Below are 17,943 nucleotides of genomic sequence, written 5' to 3'. Positions count from 1 at the left end.
AATTATGTAATTAATAGAGCATAACTGTAGAAAATCATACTACAGAGAGTGAATTATTTATGTGTATAGATATTTGTGTAATCGTTCAGAGTTAAACATGAGCATTAGGTTAGAATTTATGAGATCATTAGTACTAATTAATACTGTTTTGCAAGAATCTAGTGAATATATCTAATTTTGTAAAGGAAAATGTACACAGACAGTAACTCAAACAAGTGAAACTCAAGGCAAATTCAGAGATATCAAAATGATTTAATAAGGAAACACAAGAAGGGAACAAGAACTAACGTAAAAAGGTGAATATGTTCTATAATCAAAGTAAAATGCACTACTTGGGCATACATAACAGGTCAATTAAAAAGTCCCCGGCCTACCATAGTAAAACACATTTTTTTGGCAAAATTAGTTCAACTTTTCGATACCATTTTCATAGTGCGATTTGTCCTTTGATATGTAATAGTCGCTGTTGATGGTCCTTTCGTTTTCAAGGCAGTCAATAAAAATCATTCCATTCGCATCCCAAAATACAGACGCCATAACCTTGCCAGCCGACTGATTTCGGAGTGAAATGATGGAGCCATGTTTCATCCATTGTCACATATCGACGCAAAAATTGGAGTTTATTACGCTTGATCATCTTCAAGCACTGCTTCGAATTATCAACTCGTCATTGTTTTTGGTCAAAAATGAGCTCGTCCGGCACCCACTTTGTACAGAGCTTTCTCATACCCAAATAATCGTGAATTATATGATGTACACTTTCAGTTGATATCTTTAGAGTGTCTGCTATTTCACTCAATTTTAATTTACGGTCTTTCAAAATCATTTTGTTGATTTTTTTATGTTTTCATCGGTGACAACCTCTGTTGGGCGTCCACTACGTTCGCCGTCTTCGGTGCTCATTTCACCACGTCTAAACTTAGCATACCAATCCTTGATTTTTCTGGAGCGGTGTACAGAAACTCGACATCAAGTGATGTATTTCTTTCCTTCAAAAAGCAATATTTTAGCAACACACGAAATTCCTTTTTACCCATTTTTTTCGCGATAATAATTTATACACGTATCTTTTCAGGGCTAGGGCGAACTAAAAAAAACATATGGATTTAATTCTAGTAGCGCCATTTATGTGTCAGGCCGGGGACTTTTCAATTGAACCGTTATAATTATTTAGGAGATACCAGCTTTTTGTCTTACCTTATATTTGTATCACATCGATATTAATGGACTTGCAGTGGCTATTTCTTAATATTTTACAACATTATACACGTACTTTCATCGTAATTTTCTTTTATACTACGGTTTAATATAACCTTTCACACGTTTTTTTTTGTAAGGATGATAGAAATATGATCTTAACTACACAGCTAATTTTCTTTTAGATTCCTAATTGACTTAAAATATCTTTCTCGAAAATGTTATTTTAGATATCAAAGATATACGTCGTCATATAAGGTGAACACGATGATGCGTTGAAATATTTTATGATCAGCACATATGGTATAATGTTATGACATCTCTGGGGGTCATATAAAGATTTTAGAATGTATCCTCTTTAATTTTGTTAATGGTTTTATCATTCAATAGTTTTTGAGAACGAGAGAGAGCTTATTCTGAGAGCTTAATTAAGATATGTATGATTGTTTATCATGTTGATTGTCTATGGGGTCACAGTGTAATATTCTATAAGGAAAAAGCATCCCAATCACGCCATATATCAGACTGAGTAAGAAAGGATGTCTTCTGCAGTAGTGTCTAAGTTGCTCACTGGCCAGTCAATAGGTTTAATACTGAAAACCATTATTTGGCCTGTATTTTTGACACGCACAATTCGCCGTAGGCCCTCTAGAAAATTTCCTTGATTTCAAATCAGTGAAAAACTTTTCAACCAACTTTAAGTAAAAATTTAATAAGACAATAGATACAGTAACTTATAGAAAAAAAATACGTTGCAGTGCATTATATCTTTGATATTAATTATTAAAAAAAATTTACTTATTTTAATATATATATTTTAGTACTTGTATAGTCTGTAGAAATATCATTAATCTATCAATATATCCTAGAAATAGTTATTTCTCACATATTTCAGTCCACTAGCTATCTCCTAACAACTATTCCGATCCTTACATTGCTATCAGCTACTAATTGTAAGAATGTATTTGCAAAATATAATACCCTTCAGTCTCAAGAAGCATCTCATGAATTATATACTTTTTAAAATTGTATTAAATTATTCTAATGTATAGTATAATTGAGAACAATATTGCAGAAAAGGGACCACTGCAATCTCAAAAATGTTCCATCTACTGTGTCAGAGGAAGTCATATATTCCAAACATTATTTTCCAGAAATATAATTTTTATATTATATATTATATATATATATATATATATATATATATATATATATATACATACATATATATATATATATATATATATATATATATATATATATATATATATATATATATACATATATACATATATTTATATTTACCCATCATATGTTATACAATTATATTACCTACTAATTAACACTGATACTCTTCATTACAGAGTAAGGACTGATAAAAACGGAGGAGCCTGGTGTCCTCAACGGCAAGCCACCCGAGAGCCGGAAGAATGGATCCAAATAGACCTGAAGACGGTGCACGTCATCACGTCGACGGAAACCCAAGGTCGTTTTGGGAATGGCCAGGGTATCGAGTACGCGGAAGCTTACATGCTGGAGTATTGGAGACCGAGGCTCCAGAAATGGATTCGATATCACAACGCTAAAGGGGAGGAGGTAGGTTTATATTTTTTACCAACACTAATTTCTTACTGAAATTGGGCATAAATTATCTATATATTCCCATTGTATAATCTCATTTGAACAAGAAAATGAAACGAAGAAAAAATTAACTCATTAAATCCTAAGATAACAGCAAATTATTTTGTGTGGCTTTTAAGTTTTATTACATACAGTTTCCGATATTTAAGCCGATATTTTGAGCTTTAAATATACGAAGACAGCTACAGATATCGTCAGCTGCATATGAGTTCCATCGAGAGGGAAAAATCAGTTTCATCATCTCCATTTTTGCAACAAATTGATAAGCAAACTTGGAAACCAAATATTCGACGCATTAATATTTCCTAGAAGTTATTATCCGTAAAGTTTTAAAATCATATCTGCTAATATAAATTGAATAATATGAACAATCATCTTCGTAAAATAACGTGTTTGCAGTTCTAAATTAACTCAATTATTTTGTTATTACATAATATAATAAATCAGTGATATTACTAAATAATACAATCTAAACAGTACTTATACAATGAGTAATAGTGTACTCTGCTTTTGCACTAACACCACACTATACTAGCCTTAATCTTCTTAAGCCATCTTGTACGATCTGCGCCATCAAGTAATAATATTAACATGGCAAAGAAGATTCTGGTCAGGTTTAATGACCTGTTTGATGGTGTCCAAATTGCTCCTATTAGCACAACCCCATATCTGGATGCTTTGGGTCCTTATGGGCTTAATATTTGCTTATTGCTTGACAGAATAGAATTTCTTCCAATAACCAACACATTTTTTTAAATTTAATATCTAATCCTCGTTTCTTTTCCTCTGTATGAATCTTCCAGCGCAGCTTCGCTCTGCAGTTTCCAAATATTTTCCTTGTGGTACTTGGATACTATTTGTTCTAATAGGGATATGTATCATCATTCAAACAGGTTCTCCACTGCTTAGTCCAATTGTTAATTTTGTGTACAGATGGTTACAATTTCATTGCTGCTTCTTCATGGTCTTTACCTAAACCAATTATGACAATATCGTCATCAAATGCAGCTATTGTTTTATGTTGCAATTGCTATATTGAAATAGATCAGTATAGTTACATCAGGAAAAGGACCAGCGTCAACGCACTACACGCTTTTATTTCTTTTAATTCCAAATGGGGATCCTCATACAAACTGTCCAAGTAGTATCTTCAATAATCTCAAATTAAGCCCATCTAAAATTTAGCCCCTCATATCATTCTTTACCAGAAGCGTGCGCATATTTAGGAAAATGACAGAACAAACTCTTCTGTCTTCATTATGATCTTACAATTACACCCATAGTTCTGAAGTTAGTCTGTTGAATTTTCTTCGTTCAAGCCACTTTGATGTGCTGAGATTATATTGTTATCTTTTGTTAATGGTTTCAATGTTTTAGAATTTTTTTCAAATAATTTAGAAATGACTGGCAATAAGGTAATTAACATTTAAAACGAGACATTATTTGACGGTTTTTCGGGTATAGATATAATTTTCGCTATTTTCCTTAAATTAGGTACGATTGCTTTACTTGAAGGTTTCTTTCTTAATACCTCCGTTTGTTATGGTAAGATTCTCCCAATTTAGTGTTGTTCCCAATTAGTCTGTTCAAAGTTATTTTGTACATACGTCATCAAGACGTTTGTTGTGACATCAAGACATCGCTATGTTGCCGTATCAACTTTGAGTTTTAATTCAGTTTGGCTTAGACATACAACAAAATTATAATCAAAATAAAATAATTGAACAGAAATGTTATCAAATCTAATTTATTTGAACATTACAGTACATCTAAAAGCTACAGTTAATTATACAGGCACAATACTTTATAGGTTCGAGTTATAATCCCTTACCTCTATTGTTTTCAAGAATTTTGCATACGCATATATTTTTCATTCGTTTACGTGTTCGAACGAATCAGAAGACATTGTGTCTCTTTTTATCTAGAATAATATGAGAAAGAAAATATTGTCTGATTCTAAAACGAATTTACAAATTGCGGCAGGCATTAAACATCTTGATGACGTATATACAAAAAAACTTTGAATAGACCACGTATATATGATATTTATTTATTAATAAGGTATTAAGGCACCATTTTCTTTTATAATAGTTAGTTAGTTATATTCTTCGCAGAATAGATCCGTATAATGAACCCTTTGAAAATGATCTACATCTGTTACCTTAAATTATTATAAACACAAGTGGTTTCTTCATTTTAGTGGAAGTTCTAATTTTCCAATTTTAGTTTAATAATTAATGTTAATTTTATTTCTGTAACATGATAACTTTATTTTTTTTATGTATTTCTGGTTTAACAGGTCAATTGAAAGGTGCCCGGCCTGACACATAGATGGCACTACTAGAAATAAATCCGTATGTTTTTTAGTTAGCTCTAATACTCAAAAGATGCGTAAATTTGATAGGTGTCGGATCATTAGTATGCGAGTTATAGCATTTTAAGTGAAGCAACTTTTGTTATTGTAATAAAAATGGATAAAAAGGAATTTCGCGTGCCGATAAAATATTGTTTTTTGATGGGCCAAAATATAGTTAAAGTAAAAACTTGGCTTGACTGCCCAGGAAAATCAACCATCAAGAATTGGTATGCTATGTTTAGACGTGGTAAAATGAGCACCGAAGAATGTGAACGCAGTGGACACCCAAAAGAGGTTATTACCGACGAAAACACTAAAAACATCCACAAAATGATTTTGAATGACCATAAATTGAAATTGAATGAAATAGCAGACATTCTAAATATATTAATTGAACGTGTACATTATATCATTCACGAATATTTAGGTATGAGAAAGATCTGTGCAAAAGTAGGTGCCGCGTGAGCTCACTTTTGACCAAAAACAGCGACAAGTTTATGATTCGGAACAGTATTTGAGAATGATCAAGCGTAATAAATCCGAGTTCTTAAGTCGATATGTGACAATGGATGAAACATGGCTCTATCATTTCACTCCGAAGTCCAATCGACAGTCATCCGAGTGGCAACAGTCGGCTGGTAAGGTTATGGCGTCTGTATTTTGGGATGCGTATGGAATAATTTTCATTGACTACCTTGAAAAAGGAAGGAGCATCAACAGCGACTATTACATAGTGTTACTAGACCGTTTGAAGGACGAAATCGGCAAAAAACGGCCGCATTTGGAGAAAAATTAAATGCTGCTTCACCAAGACAATGCACCGTGTTACAAGTCAGTGAAAAGGTTGCAAAAATGCATGAATTGGGCTTCGAATTGCTTACTCATCCATGGTATTCTCCAGATCTGGCCTCCAGCGACTATTTCCTGTTTTCAGATCTCAAAATAATGCTCACTGGGAAAAATTTTTCGTCGAATGACGAGGTGATCGCCGAAGCTGAGGTCTATTTTGAAGCAAAGGACAAATCGTACTACAAAAATGGTATCGAAAAGTTGGAAGGTCGCTATAATCAGCGTATCACCCTTGAAGGGAATTACGTCGAATAAAAAAAACTAATTTTGCCAAAAAATGTATTTTACTATGGCAGCCCGGCGACTTTTTAATTGACCTGTTATCTTAATCAAAGCAAAGGTATTTCTGAATTTATTTCGGTATTTCGTATAGCGCTCGCTGAACATCTTGACACGACGGGAACTCCAGAAAATCCGTCCAGATCCTTCCGGTTCCAATGAGAGCCATTTACTTCACTTAGGGAACAAACGCTGGTCCGAAATTGCCGCCATCAGTCGCTAAATTGACTCTAACAAACAACATAATTAATTAGTTTCATTCTCCCCATAATCACAGGCCCGCCCCCACCATCAGCGACGAGAAAAAATTAATAACGCCCTCTCCCCGTTTTTACGCCGTCTTTAAAACAATAACCGGGATATATTGGAGTAAATATACTATGATTATGTCTCATTAAAAGCGAATTCTCCAGACTAGACCCCTGCACCCCCTGTCGGGCGGAGCATTCTTCTACGTGCCGGCAATTTCGCGTCCACCTCCACCATCCCCCCCACCCCGAATTTTAAAAACCTCCCTCATTATTTTGAGTTAACGCAATCGAGCAAGGAGGGTGGAGGACGACGACGTTCCGGGAAATGAGGAAAATATCTGAGAAGTGAAAAAATTACGCGTCGTTATATTTCGCGCTTTTTTTCCCCCATCTCCCGTTCCGTTCCCCGGAATCTTTCGGTGATTATCGGGCGATGAGGATGAGGAATGAATAACGATAACCGTATTAGAACTAACTTCGATCGTGTCGAGTCGTTTTTGAATCATGTTCGATTTGTTCAAAAGTTTTATGTTTTCCTGGTAACTGGTGGTGTAACCATACATTAATTGAAAAACAATTTCGAACTAGTGATCGTCCGGTGTTCGAAATTCGACCACAATATTTATACAGTAAATCATGTTGTTTTTCATAATAGACTAAAGAGAATAACTTCAAAATGACATTTTAATATTACCAAAGCTTGATTTAACAATATTTTCGATATAAAATCAGAAATATAGTTGTATTATGTAATTACAGAACAAATTTAACACTCACTAAACTTTTTAAATGGCATTTAATTCAATTTAATTTCCATTAAGTTTTAATAAACATCAAAATATTAATTTTTTTTAAATTATTTAATTATTACATTGTTACTAGTCGTTTCCGATTGACCTACAATTTATCTTTATAATTTTACTTTTAAATTTTTTTGTAACTTAAATCTAGGGACCGTTAAATGCTACATTAGACTTGCCAGCGGTACATCGTAGTTGGATTCCATATGACCAAATAGGTGTAGGTATCAATTCGTACACCAGTAACTTAATTTACATTTTCTGTAGTTTGAGTACTAGTTGTATTTGTTTCGCAAATATGTGCTTTGTCTTCAGTTTCATTGCAAAATCTACATATCTAACAGTCATGTTTCCCTGTTTTTACTACCTTCTTGAATACTGTTAATGATTATTAACATATATTCCCTTCTTGGTCTTCAATATTTTTCTGTTAATTGTCTTGTTAAACTTGTTCTTCTTGTTTTTTATTATATATGCATAGTACAATCTTGGTTTTAAAATAATTTATCACCACTATTCTATTGTGCTAAATGTTAAAAATTATGCAGTAAACAATTTCGTGTGGTTTGGGTAGCTTCACTCTTCTGATATAGTGCGCGTTGTTGTTTTTCTTGGTTTGCATTATAGTGCTTTCTTAAAATATGCAAATAACTAATGAAAGTTATTTTTTTATTATTTAATTATTACATTGCTACTAGTCGTTTCCAACTAACCTACAATTTGTCTTTTTACTAACTTAAATCTAGGTATATAACTAGGAGGACCCATCGGCCCTAACTCAGTCTCTGGTGAAATAATGTTTATACATGTCACTGCTGTATTATTTATTATATGCACTACACAACACTACACAAGATCAGATGGTTTGATTTTTTTGAGTCTGTGTCCTGTTCTAGTGGTACCCAAAACCTGCAATATTTCAATATTCTCATGACAATAGAGTCTTTTCTGATGCCCCCTTGCAATTTTCTTGATTTCTTGACTGACTGTGGGCATCGGAAGATCTCGATGTAGGTAATCAGTCCTATAGTATTTGGCTGCGCCCACAATACCTCTCAGAACTTTGTTCTGAAAAATTTTTATTTTATTTATGTTACTCTTTGCAGAACATCCCCGTAATTGAACTCCGTATGTCCATATAGGTTTCACTATTTGCTTATATTATAGCAGTTTATTATTTACTGATAATTGTGATTTTCTTCCAATTAGCCAACACATTTTCCTATATTTCAATTCCAGTTCTTTTCTTTTCTTCTTTATATGTTCCTTCCAGCGAAGTGTTGCATCGAGATTCATCCCGAGATATTTAGCGTTGTTGCTATATGGAATGATAGTATTATTTAATGTTATTGGTGCTTGTACGGTCTGTTTATAGGTGAACTGCACAGGTACAGATTTACTTTCATTAATTTTTATTTTCCAAGCTTGTGTCCAATTATTTATATTGTCACTTGCCTGTGCCATCGTGATATTTTCCATTTGCGGTATATAACAAGTGTAAAATAGATAAAGCATAGGTCCCAGTATACTTCCTTGTTGTGGTACACCTGCTTTAGCTTCTTTTATATTCTTTTTATTGTATATATATATATATATATATATATATATATATATATATATATATATATATATATATATCAAAGATTCAAATCAAAAGGTTTTGAATTTACATTTTTTTAAAGATAATTAACAAAAATATGTTATATTATCGATGTGGCCATATCGCGGGATAAAATAAAAGAGTTTCAAAGAAGAGATTAAAATAGACCTACTGATAATATAATAAAACAATTTTCTGGGGCATAACATATTACTTTGACCCGTTTATTCCTATAAGAACATCTGGCATTTAAATTATAGAGTCATCCCCCGTTAGTATAGAATGTAAATTATTTAAAGAGCTCTCATATCCATCCTTTTTACAATTTACTAAAGACCAATGAGATGAAAACTTGTGTACTTTTGTACTGCCGACTTATATATACTAATGAACTAATAATTTAATCTTAAATAAATAAATAACGAACGTACCACAGAAACGAAATGAGCCAATCAGATCCCGTCGCGGCTTATAACGTAGCGATTAAAGCAAGTAATAAGTTAAAGGTACTGACATCTACATGTTGGACGTCGCGAAACGTTTCTCCAAAATTTCCTATAAAGTTAAATCTCTATATCTCTATGGTTATATTACATAAATATTATTAACAAAATTATATTTAATCTGCAATACAATAACACTTGCTTTGAGAACCTTCAATCGATTCAACTAAAGTAATATTCTTTAATCTAAAATATTCTCAATCAAACATTTTGTATTAAATGTAATAAATAAATTGATTCTTAAAGCTGTATAAATCGGTGTTAACAATTATTTTGCAGATGTTTTGCAACAGTTGTAGTCCAAGACTGTATAAAAATGGTAAGAAGATTGTTTCAAAGAAAGTTTCTCTTTTTCTGTACTGAGTGTGTGGCATTTTTATAAACATAATTTTTGTTTTAATTGACAGTAATGTGTATCTAAAAAGCAATTGTGGCATGGGAACTTTCTAATATAAACCAAAGAGGGCATTCCGATACATTTTGCAATTCTAACAGTTCCCTATTAATTTTATAGTAACCTGTATAACTTCCTCTATGGACTATTTAATTTATAGATTGTAGAGTACATTTATTTATTCTAAACTGCTGAACAAAAAAATTGTTCGTGATTTTTCTATTTCAAATTACATATATCTAAACATACATCGTAAAAAAATAATCTGTTATAAAATTTCTTGCGGAATTATATTCCATTCTACCTCGGCGATATTGTGAGATGAACAAAATTTCGAACTGGAATAATATATAGTATATAGTATAAGAAATATAGTATTTAATATTAATTGTACGTCATCAGTGTTTAATTACGTGAATTATTTATATTTTATTCGAGCATTTTAGTTTTAATAAAACAGTTAGATTTATGTTTACGTAGGGTCTCCTGACTTGATGTTATTATAATTTTTTTAATTACAACTGTAGTGGCTAGCTGTAAACTGCAATATGTAACTGAAATTATAATAATTTTTCGTTAGTCTGAAATTGTAAGAGTGTATAATTCGATAGTACTTTCTATATCTTGTATTATTTTACCACAGGAGAGACCGTCGATAGATATAATCCCATCATTTATGCAATATGTTCTTGTCAGAAACTCTCGTTAGCCACAACAACCATTTTAACGACAACTACTTCATTTAGATACGCTATTCCTGACAGAAAACATAAAGCCAGCGTATAATAATGCACTAGCAATGTCACTCTAATAAATTAAAACACAATGGTAGTGCTATGATTCACCAAAGCTCACTATTAGTTGTTAGCTAAATTGTACTGTAATATCCAAGCAAATATTAAACTACATTAAAATATAAGCGCTATATCAAAATAATAAATTTAGTGCTAAAAACAATACTCAACTAGTAAGACAGTATTGAAAAAGAAATCGTATAAATCTTTCTAATTCATTAACTTTTGTTATGTTAGAAAATATAGTAAGTGAATATAAAATTTGAATTAACAATCAAAACATGTATCAAATAATTTCCATCATTATATCGTATCTCTGGCAATGTATTAAAAAAAGCAATATTCAGCAAGTTCAGCAAAACTGCGCTGCAACAGTGTACCCTTTTCATCTTCTGAGTGTGCAAAGCGTGACATTATCTAGAAAGAGGATTGCTGTTACTCGCTATTGCTGTTTTTTTTTCTGCTATATTACACATTAAAATATTATGCCATGAATATTCCGCTTCGATATCATGATTCGATGACATGGATGTGGACCTTCTAGGTCTAACTCCATGACTTTTGGCATTTACATTTGCGACAACTTACATATAGTTTCCAATTACCAAGAAAGAGACACATGGAAATATGAAGATGACGAAAGATAGTGAACCCAAAGAAAGTGAAAATCGCATGGAGTACATTTGTAACCAACTTCATATTGAAGCCTCACTCTCAATCTCTCATAGAACATGGAAATGATCCAAAAATTTGTATATAATATGCCGTATAAATTGAAGCCAAGAGGCAAAGGCGTTGAGCTGCTGCAAAAGCACAATCGCAGAAGTTGTTTGCATTGTATTACTACTGGAGATGAAAAGTAGATCCATTACGATAGTTCAAAACGAAAAATACCATGGAGTCCACTTGGTTATGCATCAACATTAACAGCAGAGCATTGGTGTAATATACTATGAGCTGCTAAAATGTTATGCAACTATTAATGGGAATCGCTATCGACCGCGATTGATGCGATTGAGCCGAGAACTACGCGAAAATGGCAGGAATGTGAACAAAGGCGCGACTATGTTACTCTTCAGCATGACAACGCTCGATAACAAGTTGCAAAACCGGTAAAAACATACATGGATGCATTCAAACAGAAAATTCTACCGCACCCGACGTATTCTCCAGACCTTGCTCTCTCTGATTAGTACTTATTCCGACATATGTATCAGCAAACAGTTTCGATTCTTGAATAACCTCAAAAGACACATCGTTTTTTCGAAGTTAGATCCGTATATCGATGATAAATACTTTGAATAATATACATTGTACCAAGATTTCACAATAAATCTTCAAGATTAAAAAAGATCCTTCAAACTTAATTTATGGGTTTAACGTTAAATCCTATTCTAAAACTTATTTGTAACTGAGTTTAATAAATTACCAAAGTAAGAAAACAGTTACAGAACATCTCCCTTTTTCACCAAAACTGCAGCTAATAGAAAGCTTTTAATCTATAGGGAAAGAGATAAGACATCGAATATTGGGTAGATGTTCGTTTATTACTTAGGAAGGAATTTATACATTATAAGTAAAAAAAAAACATATGATTTTTTCTAAATCTTGTACTGCCTAAGTATATTTCTCGGTATATTATTTTAATTATATTTTACAATCATCACGACGATCTGAATATTCACGAAATTATCTTTATATTGAGTTGTTAAAATTGTATGCGAGTAGGCCGGTCGACATTTCAACACGACAAAACGAAAAATGTTCTTTTCGTGTTCTCCAGATGACCGCTCCTACGTTAACAAAAATCAGCCTAATTGGACGAAAAATAAAGGTCGTAAAAAATAACGATGCTTTCTGCTGTATACGAGGGCAGCTTCTTTGGGTCTGGATTGCGAATGAAGTGAAGATAAAGTAAAGAGATTTCTTTGTGACAAAGTTAAAACTTATCATTATTGTAGACTTTTAATTGTTTTAAGTTTTCATTGTTTAAAATAACAATTACATTGTCCATTGCTATCTATTTTATATTATAATAGCTTTATAAAAAATGTGAAATTGCAATGAAGGCTCAAGGAACACGCTACGAGAGCTTCCAACTACTAAAATTCGTTCAAACGTTTGCACATATAGAACTGAGGCCTTGTAAGACATATATTTACCGAAAGAACCAGGTGTACCGGAAAGTCATTATCGGTTTTCTTATGATTTGACACATATATCATTTTATTTTACTGACGTCAAGCTTCAAAGTTATACATATTATATCTTGCGAATGTAAAACCGTCATAGATTTATACCTTTTTGAAAATGTCAAGTTCCGTGATTGAAAACGTGGACGAAATACCTTTCTAATCTAATCAAAAGAAAAAAGCCGCTGAGAGTCGTCGTTTACTGGTAAAGACTTACGGTGAGAATTCCCTAATCTTAGAAACATGTGAAGCGTGGTTTCGACAGTTAAAAAGTGCTGATTTCGAGGTGCAAAACAAAGAAAGACAACACTACAAGAGTTATTGGATGAAGACCTAACCCAAACTCAAAACCAATTGGCAGAAACGTTAAATGTGGTCCAAGAAATGATTGGCGACCGATTACGATCGATGGTGAAATCCAGAAGATGGGTAACGGAACATCGAAAAATCGTCAGTGAAATGGTGCTTCCAAGGTATGATCGGAAGTCAGTTCTGCCTCGAATAGTGACGGGTGATGAAAAGTGGATTTATTTTGAAAACCCTAAGTACAAATATTCATGGTTATCGGCTGGCGAGAATCGCTACCGACAACAAATGATCAATTTGAACCATGAATTGATCGAAAACGTCCAGAATGGACCCGAAGACATGGTAAAGTGATTTTACAGTGTGACACTACAATATGTATAGAATCAAATGATCAATTCTTCACGTATAAAAATAAAGGATGAATTGATTGTCATATTTTTACTTATATTAAGTTGAACCTTCCAGAATACTTATATAACTGCCCCTGTATGTTACAATTTTACTGTCAATTACCCCCAAACCTCCATATTGTTATAATGAATGTCGTGCAGCGTACTTCTGCAAAAATTAGAAGCCATTTTCGTTTTATTGTTTTTGGGTAGGGTGTAATTTCATTTCTTGTTATTTTTTTGTTTTGCTGAAGACGAATAAGCTGGGATGTCGTCATTTTCCCATTGTGTTTCGTACAGCTTAATGAAGACCGGAGGTGGACTCTCCGATTGTGATCTAAACACGTTTCGCAAGAGTCGCATTAGTGGCCGGTCATGAATAATTGAGGAAAATTGTTGTTTTTATTGCGCTAGGATTGGCCATTTATGTGACAGCGAAATTTGGCGAATTACAGCCCACTAGAAGACGAGAACGTCATAATATATACTTTAATTAGTAACGTAATCGATTATAACACATTTGTATATTATTTGTATTTATATTTATTTTAATGTTTAACGTTTCTTACAATAATTTGTTGGGGTTTAATAAAAGGAATTCCCGCTGATGTTACAGAAGCTAAGCTTTATTCATATTTTCAAATTTTAACCCTTTAAGAGTATGCCCTTAAAAGGATCTTAAAAAATTTAATTTTTTTTTAAGTTTTTTTCAGTTAGTTTTTTTCCACCAATTTACTTGCAATCTGGTGCGAAACCTTCTCTAAATACTCTTCGAAACTCTCTTAAAAGCTATCTTCAATATCTTTGAAACGTTTTCCTAAATTAAATCGTTACAAATGGTAAAACATTTACTTTTTTATTTTGTACAATAGCGGCATTTCTCTAAATTAGGAACTCTCATTTTATTTGGCTTTCTAGGAAGGTTGTCATCATGTCAATCGTGTCAAGCAAGTTACACCATTTCTTTGAAACCCCCCACTTTTTTTTCTTTTATGTGTTCGAAATTCATATGCGTTGGAGAGTGACTAGAAATAAAGTAGATAAGCCTAGAAAGCAACGAGATGCACATCTAATACAATAAAACCGAACACGGTACAATAAAATTGAACGATTGTTGTACTCCTGTGATCCAGGAACGAACAGCATTCTACTTCGAGCTGGAAACAAATGTTTATGCTAACAAATCAAGGCTGTTATAATTGGGGAAATGACATTAGTTTGTCAATAAAATACAGCAATTGATCTATTAGATCCATTACACGCCTTCGTTTCTGAGATGGGAATTGTAAACACTTCTTGTCCAAAATTCAAAAATTATATATATTCAATATATTATATATTTTCGAAGGACTTACTAGAACTGCAGTTAATTACGCAGCCCCAATAGTTTGTAGGTTAGAAGCAGTGTATTTCTCCTTAGTTTCTTCTGTTACTACCTGTGAACATTTTTCTGAATAAAATCACATTTAATCACTGCATTGTCCCTAAAACATTTGGCATATTTGCAAAACAGTTATTATTGATACAGAAAACTTTAACTGTTGCTGTCTTTACACTCTTTTATTTAGCGTTTTGCCAAGGCTGGTCTAATATACCATTTTGAAATACGTGTGTCTGTATACAAATTGAAATAACTGAATAAGTCTCCATTAATTTTATTATATGCTTTTAATTATTGTATTATTTTAAAATCAATGTCTAGAAATATAATTGGACTTCTCGTGGGTTATCTTTATACTATTTAAATCCTATATTTTCTTACAGGGTTTGAAGTGATGACTTATACCCCTCAAAGAGCTGCATATCCCTAAATTTTCTATGGATACTTTCCATACTTCCATACTCTGAAGTAATTGTATTAAATTATCTTTATATTAAAGAAACTGCTGACCATTTTTATATATTTCATAAATATAATCTTGAACAGAACTAACATCAAGGTGTGTAACATAGATACTTTCTTTTCGGTGAATCCAAAATTATTTTGTTTTTTTTTTTGGATATTTTATTAATAGTATCCATATTAATGTTCAGTGCAGCTGCAACACAATAAAAATATTTCCAATAAAAACCCCATCAGCTTAATATTTAGTAATATCAATACTTACTTTTCTACTATTTTACTGGTAAAAACGGTCCCTTATTACCTCATTCCAGTCCGAAGTTTCTGATTAGCGACGCAATCTGTTTTTGACTGACTATTTATTTGGCCTCTGCATCTTCAACCAGTAACCAGAGTGATCACAAATATTAAGAAGCGATTTGAAGTTTATCAAAACAAGCAAAACGCCAAAACAACGTTTGCCGGTTTATAATCTCTCATTGTCACTAATGTTTTGAAGAATTTTCTAGACGTTTAACAACCTGGCGACTTTGGCTCATTCGTTTACGTGTTTAAACTAATCAGACGACATTGTGTCTCTTTTTTACTAGAACAAAATGACAACAACAACTGCAACAGGCAATACGTTATACATCTTGATGACGTCAGTTCACTGCTAATATGGATGTCCTTATGTCCAACATGCCCTTTTACCATAATAAAACGAGAAGGAAAAATACTGTAAACTAGCTAGACGTTGGAGCCCTTTTAATTGATTATTGTTGTTATTTCGCTCTGCGCCCTGGTTGCTCATTTCAGCTATGACTTTCTTGCGAATTAATGAAACACTTTACGCTACTTAATTTATTTGCACCAATTACAATTTAAATGAACCAAGGCAATCTTTCATATGGCTCTCTCTATCTAGACTTCTCGACTCTGACCTCACGAATTGTGAGTTTAACGAATTTAACTGGAAGTGTGTAAGATAATGAAAGAGTGAAAGAGAGTTAGAACACCTTGGTTCGAACTATTTGAGGTGGCATGCATGTCACGCCTACTTTCAAAGTTTACAGCATTTGCCAATCACCTTATCTTCTGGCCAATGGTCAAGTATAAAGGGTTTTCTATATCCCAAATAAACCAGAGGCCAGGTAGCGGTTAAAAAACCTAAAATAACGCTATAAATTTATAAAAAACATTTTCATTTCGTTTTCAACGATTATACTCATTTACTCTCCGACATCTTTAACAGGCAATTCAACATCATGGTAGCGTGAGTTCACTGTTACTTTCAATAGACTATATATCCCACTATCATCATGTTTTATAATAATAAAAATTCTTTTAAAATTAAATACCACAGCTAATGCGTGTATTCATGTAAGGGTGGAAATAAAATCGAGCAAAAACGGCGCAAAGGCCAAGGCACAATTATGACCTTGACTGCCGAAAATAAAAGAAAATCGAAACAAAGAAACGCAAACGGCTTCGACGATGGCCCGACGGTGGTAGTGGGGCTGGGGGAGTGGGCGCCCGGAGGGGGTGGCACCGTTCGGCTTAGCGCTGGCTGGCAGACCCCTGCTCGTTTTCCGTGGAAAAACCGAGGGAACGCTGGCGTCAAAGTGTCGACTAGGCCTTGCGTGACCATGCGAAATTAGGCGCCGTTTCCCAGCCCCCCCGATAAGTGCAAACCCCGCATACCGTTTCATGCGTCGAAATAGACCGCCACCCAGCCCTGGAGGGCGGCGATGGCGTCGGTCATTGTCGTCTCATTTAACCCTCCATCGGATATAATGCACGAGCGTTCTTTTTTCCACCCGGCTTTTTTTCTGTCGTTATTAAAAAAAGCTCCGATAACCGCTGAATTATATATACATTTAGAGTCGTTCCAGTTAAAATCAGTGTCTAGAATCGAAAATTTCCAGCAATTTATAATACACGATCTAGATTTGGGGGTTTTGACTTTTCCGTTCACAATGGATGCGCACAAAGAACCAGTCTCCTTCAATTAATGTCTAATATCAGTGACCCGACAAGAACATTTCTCCTGCCTGGATTCCCCGCCATAAGGCAATTAAGAGAATCGAAATGGCTAACTTCATGGCCTAGAACGCTATTTCAACTGGCCTTCACTGTCGATACATCATACGATATAAAGATATATTCCCTTGTATTGAATTCAGATTAAATGATATGACTCAAATGAGCTGGGACCTAGTAGAAGATAGCGATATGTACCAATAAAACACGATTTCTTCTATTCTATCCTACTATCCAAATCTACAGCCTGTCCAAGTTATCCGTATGTCGTCATTTCGCCGCATTTTATTGGTTAGTTCAAATTACTATTGCAGGGACCTGTAAAGAAAATATTGAGCATTTCATTGGTTGAGGATTTCATACACATCACGTGAGCCACCTCTGACGTCCCATTGTACTGACCAATTAAATTTGAAATAAAACCCAAACTATATATATATATATATATATATATATATATATATATATATATATGTACATAAGATAATTAAAAACACAATAAACTATCTCCTGACAAATATAAT

General features: G+C 33.3%; 1 protein-coding gene across 3 annotated transcripts in view; it reads left to right on the top strand.

Moving 5' to 3' along the window:
* Positions 1–17,943, top strand: part of LOC143203938 (discoidin domain-containing receptor 2) — a 403,820-nt gene that overhangs the window by 354,881 nt on the left and 30,996 nt on the right. For all 3 annotated transcript variants that reach the window (XM_076416275.1, XM_076416274.1, XM_076416276.1), the window contains one exon: positions 2,562–2,793. In XM_076416275.1, coding sequence (XP_076272390.1) covers positions 2,562–2,793 — 232 coding nt within the window. The remainder of the gene's footprint in view (positions 1–2,561; positions 2,794–17,943) is intronic.

The sequence above is a fragment of the Rhynchophorus ferrugineus genome, unplaced genomic scaffold, assembly GCF_030347505.1.
Source record: "Rhynchophorus ferrugineus isolate W39M unplaced genomic scaffold, kcgeb_rfMv2 rfM10, whole genome shotgun sequence".
In the NCBI taxonomy this organism is placed as follows: Eukaryota; Metazoa; Arthropoda; class Insecta; order Coleoptera; family Curculionidae; genus Rhynchophorus; species Rhynchophorus ferrugineus.
Note: the sequence above shows the minus strand (reverse complement) of the source record. Positions and strands in the feature narration are given on the sequence as shown.